The sequence below is a fragment of the Physeter macrocephalus genome, chromosome 16 (assembly GCF_002837175.3).
Source record: "Physeter macrocephalus isolate SW-GA chromosome 16, ASM283717v5, whole genome shotgun sequence".
Taxonomy (NCBI): Eukaryota; Metazoa; Chordata; class Mammalia; order Artiodactyla; family Physeteridae; genus Physeter; species Physeter macrocephalus.
This window is the reverse complement of record NC_041229.1, coordinates 21496125-21505387: the sequence shown is the minus strand read 5'-3', so window position 1 is coordinate 21505387 and position 9263 is coordinate 21496125. Positions and strand designations below refer to the sequence as shown.

The 9263-nt window shown below is 39.7% G+C and overlaps 1 protein-coding gene across 4 annotated transcripts in view; it reads right to left on the bottom strand.

The window, feature by feature from the left end:
• Positions 1 to 3034: 3034 nt before the first annotated feature.
• Positions 3035 to 9263, bottom strand: part of ARHGAP20 (Rho GTPase activating protein 20) — a 142111-nt gene continuing 135882 nt past the window's right edge. For 3 of the 4 annotated variants that reach the window (XM_024131298.3, XM_007115285.3, XM_007115287.4), the window contains 2 exons: positions 8820 to 8934; positions 3035 to 7778 (listed from right to left, as the gene is read on the bottom strand). In XM_024131298.3, coding sequence (XP_023987066.1) covers positions 5923 to 7778; positions 8820 to 8934 — 1971 coding nt within the window. In that variant the 3' untranslated portion in view covers positions 3035 to 5922. The remainder of the gene's footprint in view (positions 7779 to 8819; positions 8935 to 9263) is intronic. The other variant, XM_024131299.3, reaches the window with a different exon arrangement.

The following is a 9263-nucleotide window of genomic DNA, read 5'->3' as shown; positions in this document are numbered from 1 at the left end:
ATCCTCTGTGCGGGAATCAATCTGCTTTGCCCTCCGCACCCTGTTGCTGAGCTCTCCTCCGCGGCTCCGCAGCTTCCCCCTCCACCACCGGCAGTCTCCGCCTGCGAAGGGGCTTCTAGTGTGTGGGAACCTTTCCTCCTTCATGGCTCCCTCCCACTGGTGCAGGTCCCGTCCCTATTCTTTGTCTCTGTTTATTCTTTTTTCTTTTGCCCTACCCAGGTACGTGGGGAGTTTCTTGCCTTTTGGGAGGTATGAGGTCTTCTGCCAGTGTTCGGTGGGTGTTCTATAGGAGAAGTTCCACGTGTAGATGTATTTCTGATGTATCTGTGAGGAGGAAGGTGATCTCCGCGTCTTACTCTTCCGCCATCTTCTCGCACCAAGATGGCTGCTTTTAAATCATCTTGATGTTGGTTTCAGTTGTCTTTTCTCATTGAAGTTGTGATTTTCCTGGTTCTTGGTATGACAGGTGATTTCAAATTGTATCCCGGACATTTTGTCTGTTATGTTAGGAGACTCTGGGCCCTATTTAAATCTTTTATTTTAGTAGGCAGTCACCTTGTTTAGCTTTAGCACATAGGCCCTGGCCTACCAGGCATTGTAGGTCCATTGATAGTTTTTCAGAGCCTTTGTGGTGCTACTTTGATCTGTTCTCAGCCAGAGAAGCCTATTTGTTCTTTGCCCTGAGACTCCCCAGGCTGAGTGCTTTTTGTGGTATAGAATCCCTCCCTTCCATGGCTTCTGGCCATCCTAGTGTCTTTGGGTGGTTGGATGGGGGGGAGTCTTATGCCTGCTGGGGCAAAGATGCTTCCCAGGCTGAACTGCTTGTTGTGACTGAGTCCTTTCTGTTATTGCCTGGCCACTCCAGTATCTCCCAGTGGGGGAGGAAAGTCTCAGGCCTTGCCACTTAGTGTGGCTCAACTCTCCCTCTTGCTGGTGGTGCCTGGCTTACCCAATGGTGTCAGAAGGACTCCCTCTGATCTGGGAGAGGAATGCACATATCTCTGCTGCCTTCATTTGCTAGGTTGGAAAAGGCCGGGCCTGGCTCTCCTTCTTCTGTTGCCTGAGGGGATGTAAGATGCTGTGTTACTGTGTTTTTTTTCCAGTCCTAGGGTTCTGAACCAGTTCACCCATCTTTTAGGGTTCTCCTTTTGTTGTCCTTTGCATTGTTTCCAGGATATATAGATGTACTTGGAGAGAAGGAGCAGGGAGACACAAGTCTATACCATTTTGTTTGGACCAACTTTCAGTCCAACTATTTTTACATTTATCATAGGTTTCTGAATTATTTCTGATACTGAATGATTCTCTTAGAGATATCTAGCTGAGACACAATAACTTAGCAAAGTTTGTATTGGTCCTTATACATAACTTGTATCTGCTTTATTATGGAAGAGGTATTATCATCATCCCTATTTTAAGGTGAAAGTGAAAAAAAAGAGCCTGTGGTCAGAATGAGCTTCTAGCTGAATGTACCTAGAACATAGGGCTATTGTGAGCACTAAATGAAATAAAACTATTAATGCTCTTGTTGCCAGTGCATGCAGGCAACAGTGAGTGCCCAATGTTACTGCTCTCCTTCTTCTACACAGCCCAAATTTTCCCTTAGCTCTTTAAGGTCCCTGAGGACAGGAACAATCTCTTTTTTTACCTTTATCCTGGGGTCTAGAATAGTACCTGGCAATAAAAATTAAACTGCATGACTAGCATACATATCATTTGTAACATCTCTATCTCTCCCTAGCCATACTCTTTCCCTTTTCTTAATTTTCCTTGAACTCTTTGTGACTCAGTGAATTAGCTCATCTACAGCTTTCATCTCCCTCTGTTCATTTGCTGTAAGCTTCAAGCAGTAAGCTTCTCTGTGTTCATGTATTTTGATGATTCTCTGCTTCTCAGTTATCTCATTCTTGGGGCAAAGATATAAAATGTCATTTTTCCTTCTGAAAATTTTAGGCAGTAACCATCAGTCCCTGTGACCTGGTAGAGACAGAGTATTTCTTTACAGCATCCATTTTACTGGCCCAGAGTAATGGGCCTACCTCACAAGTACAGGTTTTTAGCTAATTTATTCACTCCTCATAGCAGATCAAAAGGCTGTAAGAAGTTCTAAATTTAATTCCAAGTTACTGTTATCTAAAAATTAAACCTAGATGAATGAAAACAACTAGCATTTAAATCTTAATGTCTCCCAAACCCACATCTTCTATTGTCATATAAAATCAAACTCCTGAAAACATATTTACTTTGCCTTAAGAAATTAAATAGGTTAGAAAAACACTTCGAACTATCTACAAATGCACATGCCCTCTGACATTGCACAATGAGAACACACACTGTACAAATTAAGAAACAATATACATCTATTACCACCCTGTGCATATTTCTTTGGGACTTGGAAACAAAATTTTCCAAATTACACCTCAGAGCCTTCTGCCAATTCTACCACATATCTGACATTATACAGAACTAAAGTTTACTTAGTTCCCCCTTTTTAAAATAATACAAATGAAGGATTTATACTCACAGGTGGCTTAGGAACAGAGTAGACTCATACTTGGGGTAGAAAGCACAGAACTCAAGAGTACTCTTCCTTTCAGCAGGAAATTTAGCTTATGAGATATCCTTGTAACCAGACTAGATATTAAATAAGTTAACACTTTACCCAGCTTTATTATTCATTTTTTTCTTTGTATTGAAACAAACAATTTGCAAAGACCCTCTCAAGTCATTAAAACATGACCAGGTAGGAAAAGATCAGTTAAACACTTACTACCATAGTTTGGATTAAGATACAAAATATTCTTATTTTCAAAGACAAAATATGCCATTAGTTCAAGGATACATTAGATCCTTTCAATTCAATGCCATGCCATGAAAAGTAGAAAAATACTGAGATAATTTATTGAATCCAATGTTTTTAGTAGATTAAGCCTCTTCTTTAAAAGCAAAAATCATCTTTGTATTTTGCTCAGAGCAAACCATTTTTTTTCTGGACTAAGGTAGTATATTTTTTTGAATCTTCTTGAAATGGTGCTTAAACTTACATAGAGTGAACTTCCATGAACTTTGAGAAGGAAAAGATGCAGCAATCATGGGAAATGAGAATATTTGATAAGTTTACACGACTTCATAAGTACTGATGTCTTGTAGTATCTGGATCCAAACATCTTGGGATGTCTGGACGTGTCTGGAGTCAACTGGATACTCTGGTCAGAATGGTTCAAATTTAGACAAGAAAATCTCATACAATCAATTAAACTGAGTTGATGGTTCTCTGATATGAGAATATAGATTTAATACATATATGATTCTAGGAGCGCAGTGTAAATATAATATCTAAGAAAAATGAAGACTTTGTGTCTGAAGCATAACTTGTTTGGTAAACAGTAAGATTAGAAAACTATAAAAGAAAAAACCTCTTTTTCTAGAGAGACTGACCATGGCCTATGACTAAAAGCTCAAAGTTCCAATTCAACATTAATTACATTTTATGAAATTTCCAATGTTAAGCAGAAATTGGGCTCATTAGCTAAAACGAGTCTACAGAGGGCAATATTGCTCTGGTGGGACTGTTAGCTCTGAAGAATGGTGTTTTATTTAATAGACAAAATGGACTTCATACATATCCATTATCAGTGCCTTTAAAACCAAACAACTTTAAAATTTAGCAGCAGTTTCTGCAAGTACAAAAATACACATTTATTACATAACATATGGTAGTAAAATTTGTCAAGATATATTATACAAACTCAAAAGCATTTTAGATAAAGCATTGGTCTAATATATTATAGATTGACAGAGTATAATAAAATGACATGTAGTCTGTCTTCAAATCATACAATATAATACTTTACAGCAATATTAACTATTCACATTAAATGTTACAGGAGTATCTAAGGGAACACAGAGAGTAGGAATGGTTATTGAAGAACCTCAGCATCTATTTTCTTCCATGCTTCAAACTGAGTGGATGATTTTCTATCCATCAATATAAAAGCCAAAAGGATAGAACTATTATTTTGTTAAGTAGAGAAGCAATTTCTTCTGGAAAGACACTCCAAGCCATAAGAGCTTCATTCACATCTTGTGGTTCTGCAGTAGTATGCCCTAAGGGTGAGGGGAATCCCTGTTGCCTTAATATATTATACCACAAAAGATGCCTATGGACACTTAGGAGTCTAAATATAGGAGTGGTTAGTTATAAGGTAAAATCTACTTCACATCTGTGACTGAGATGGCCAGTGTCATAAAGGAGCTCTTTGGAGAGAGTTCTAAAAGTTAATTATAATGCTTAGGGCAAACAGGGCCATGTCCCCTAGAGGTAGGTAGCACCTATAGCTAATACTGAAAGGACTTCTATCTTACAGAAAACATTATTTTTTTTTCTATAACTGAAAAATGCAACCTTTAGGACAACAGTGAAAGAACATTTTGACATGAAAGTTTCTGGGTGGCTGAGAAAAATAATTTTGAATAAGCAAATTTGTGGGAGGAAGGTCCATCTGATGATACTGAACCAAAGAAACCAAATGGGCTCTAAGCAACTTCTTATAAGTATTTAAAATGAAGGAAGATGCACATCCATTTCTGATTCTACCCCTTCACACTGGCTGGCAAGGCCAAACAATCCATGGAAATAATCCAGGAGAGGTATTGGTATAAACTTTAAGGCAAGAGAGAGGAGAAATGTCCATGGATATGAAATAAACCAATGGGGTATAAACCATGAATCATTTGGGACAAAGAATATGTAAAAACTTCTGGAGGTAAGAAAACCCAAAGCCAATGACTGTCTGAAAGAAGGCCTGACAGCCAGTCTTATGGCTCCTCTATTCTGTGACTCTTTATAACCTGCCAACCTCAAAACTGTTCTCAACTGCCAAGTGACAATCAGAAAAGGGATGATTTACCAGTAATTTTTTCTGGCTGACTAATCTAAGAGGCAGGGAACAGAAAAACATTTCAGCAAAGAGGAGCCATGCTTTGATCACATTTTGGTAATAGCAATCGTGTAATAGAGAAAGGACTGCTGTGGCAGTTTTTTCCTCCACACTTAAGAGAGCAAACACAGTCACAAGGTCACCTTATAATAGGAAAAATGCATTTCTGGAGAATGTTTCTAGCTCAGGCACCTTGCAAGGACACTGAAATGAGCAACCATCTCCTTCTTTCTCCTCATAGTTCTGTGTCCTGGAACCTCTGTGGTGCAATGAAACACTAATGGAAAAACACAACCAACACAACCAAAAAAACGAAACAAAAAAAAAGTGTTATATCATGGTATTCATGGCTTTTGAATCACTAGTTTTCTTCCTCTCTAGCTGCATCAATGAGCTAATACCTGAAATGATGTTGTGAGGGCATGTGACTGACTATAAGGTGTCACAGAAATGGCCACTGGTTCAGATTTGGGAAGAAGTTTCAAATAATTTCCTTTATTATTGAACATGTTTTCCTTCTGTAGCTTTGATTAGTGGCATTTTTCTTGCTTACTTATTAAACACATTCCATGGAATGTGGATGGTTTCTCTGCACCCTTCCCTCTCTCTCTACAGTTCCTATTCTTCACTTTTGACATCCTGGCTTTCTCAGGTTACTAATTTCATCATACATGACATGTTTCCTCTATAGAAAATGCTTTCTCTAGCCCTCTGCTCGTAGCTCTTAAAACGCATGACAGGATCAAACCATGCTCTAATAAGGAAAAGCCTCCCAAAGACTTAGGTGACAAAATTTTTTAGTCTAAACTTTTTGCCAAATAGTCTCAATAAAGATAATTCTTTTGTTGTCCTAAGTATTAGCAATGATTATCCTTATGCTACCCATCCCAGGTATTTTACACAAAGAGGTCATAATAATTATTATCTTTATATCATGATTAGCCCAGTTTCTGTTCTTGCAGACATCAGATTCTTATTGTGGTTAAATGTCTTTGGTCAAATGTCTGTCCTCAACATCACAAACCACTGTAGGCCCTGAGTCTGGGCTGCACACATGATCCACAGTCAAAGAGCTGGGTGAGGATCTTCCGTGAGGCAGAGTACCAGGAGAACACTGCCCACTAATCTCTCCTTCCTCGGGTGACTTCATACAAAGCCCGAGTCTGTCTTCCACTAGGCTGACTGGAGAGCTACAGTGTTTCTCTGAGTCCTGGCTGGGGTAAGAACTATACCAGCGGGCTGTTTGCACAGCTCCAAGTCCTTCAGCCGCCCTTCGGGGCATGTCTTTCTGTCTCTCATGTAGTGCGTTGGCTTCTGGAACACCAGAAGCATGTGGAGGAGGCTCCGTGTGTCCTTTTAGAGAACCTATTTTATTTTCCTCTGGTCTGGGTGCCCTTGCCTTCTTTTTGAGGGACCAGTTTTTCAAACTGGCTACTCCATTTCTCAACCATGTGCTGGGGTGAAGAGTTACAGAATGCATTTGTGAATGCCACTCTACACTGTCCTTTTTTGTATAAGCCAGGCGGCCGCTAGCCTGCCCTGATGAGGGACCAGGAATTCCAGAAATGAGGCTGGAACTGCTAAAGTCAGAAGAAAGCTCTTCCTGTTTTCTTTGAGCCTGAAAAGTGCAATCTATTGGAGAGGAAGTTTCAGTGGGTGTAAACACGGAGTGTTCAGAAATCTGAGAAAAAGCACTGTCTTGGGAGCTCACTGATGAACCAGATGGAGAAGTGCCTGGGGAGGACAAGCTGGAATAGCTAGTCCTTGAGCAAATGTTTAATCTTGGGGGTAAAACCTTATCAGTGTTTTGGTTTGTGGCACTAGTCTTGCCCACCTCAATCCCCATGACCAAACTCTGATTAATAAGCTTTTGCCCCTCCATTTGCAAAGACTTGTGCCGCTTGAGATAATCTTCCTCTCCATGCAAGAGACTGGCTTCATAGCTGGCTTTATGTTGTTTCTTTGAATGAATCCCCCTGAGATAGGTCAGTTTGCAGTGTTGGTCATCAATGTTGGGCTCTGAACATCGCCGGTGCCTCCTTGAACTCTTGAAGGCATCTGTTGTGTGTGGTGGGGAGTATCCAGATGTATCTGTATCAAAGGTCTGGTTCCTGGGATGTTCACATGAGGACATGTGACTATAAGATGCCATGGAAATAGCTACTGGCTTGGATTTAGGAAAAAGTTTTACATGATTTCCTTCATTATCAGACAAGCTTTTCTTCTTAACATTTTTATTAGTGGCATTTTTCTTGATATCAGTGCCTATGACTAAACTTTTTTTATAACATGTCTTACCCTCTTCCTGGAGGGGTTGATTCTGATTCAGATGTCTCTCATCTTTTTTCGAGAGAATTGCATCACAGCTGGACTTGCGTAGCTTTTTCTGATAAAACTCCCTGAGATAGGAAAGCTTTGAATCTAGATAGTCGTAGCTGGGCTCTGAGCAGCGCCGGTGTCGCCTCAAGCTTTTTGGAGCATCTGCTGCAGTTGTAGACAGGTGGCTGGGCGTGCTCATGCCAGAGGGGGCCCTGGCATGATCCTGCAGGGGGTCCTTTGTGTACACTGCAATATTCACTGGCTTGGATTCAAGAGGCTGCTCCATTTGAATGTCTTCATCTTTAGAATGGTCTAAGTCAAAGTCGCTCAGGGTTAAAAGACCTTCTACCTCAGGCTGGTCGAGGTCGTAGTCACTGAGGGTTAACACGGAGTCCATGCTTCTGCTACCCTGACCAAGTTTCTTTACCAAGTCACTACACGGGGCATCAACATCCTCATTCAGCTCATTCTCCAAGCTGTCATAGGAGGAGTCATTCAGTTGGAAGCAAGAGATATCTGCTGAAAAAGTGAATCATGATTATTGTTTTTACTTACCCAACTGTGATGATGTTTAGCTTAATTCTGTTTCCATACAGATTGTTCAAATTCCTACTCTAAAGAAAGAAAGGATCTTTCACAGTCTTCCCAGTTGTAAGTGCAGAATTAAAAATAAACTGTTGGGGTATACTAGATTTACCTCAGTTCCTGAAGAAATGGGCTTTCCTTAAGTAAGGTTTCCTCAAAGCAATGAGGAGATACCAAGAAACAGTTAAAAATATAAAGGAATTAATGCCAGATATACCCAGGTTCTGAATAAGACTCTTGTCTTTTAAATGGATTAGCTGGTGGATATACATAATTAACTCTAGTCTCAGAGATACCATTTACTAACCCTATCAATTTCTATTTGACAAAGTTTTTTTTACTATCCTTTATTTAATCTTTAATACAACCATCGCAGTTAGATATTATGGTTATCCATATTTATAAACGAAGATAATGATTTTCAGTGGCATAGAATAATTGGCCAAAGGTAACATAACTAGTAATTGGTGGTACAAGAATTCATAATCTGGAACGTTGAATGTCTTTACCCCTAACACACCCTGGCCTGCCCCATGATGCTAGTTGTTTTTGCAGTGCACTAGAATTCTGAGAAGTCTCTAGGAGGAAGGTGAAGAGCGAAAAAACCAGGGCTGCCTCTACTGCCTCTGGGCCTTCTACTCCAGTTTCAACCACAGCAGCTGTGTTATTCATATTGGGGTTCCTTGTAAAGTTTTATTTAAAGAAAGGTTAAAAACATCATACCATATAATGCTGCCACTAACAACTTCTTGGAGTTTGGGACCTTGTCTTATACATTTCTTAATCCTACCACAGTGTTAACATACCCTATTAGCAGGCCTTCTAAGGAAGGAGCAGAAGTCCTAGGCCCACTAACCCAGGTGAGAGGCCCCCTTCACCTGAGCTGCTGTGGGCTCCAGGATAACCACTGTCCCAGCTGATCTTCACAGATGTGTGTCTGTTTCCTACAAAAAACAATCCAATTATTCACAATACCTGAGGCATTCTCTCTAGTATCACATCTCACTGAAACCTCTCCCAAGAGGGAAGTGATTTCTTCTCCAAATATCCGACAGCAATTTTCAATCAGAAATTGTATAAGAAGAGAAACCTGTACAAAAAAGGGACAAAAATGAACTGCTACTTCTCATATAGCATGTCTATAAATCACATTTCACATATGAATCCTGATTCTAACAAAAAATGCAAAAGAATCCTGAGAAAAATTCAGGTCTGCTTTAAAAGTATACAATACAGTTTCCTCTAACAAACTATGATACTTTCAAGAGTAGTTTGAGCATAGAAATTAACTTTAATCAGTGGACTAAAGTTATTATTTGTTATTATGTGTGGCCTTGGCTTAATGCTAACATTTTTATGCCAATAGTTCTGTCTTTAAAATTAGAGTAATTTTAAGTATTCTCTATAGGGCATTTGGGG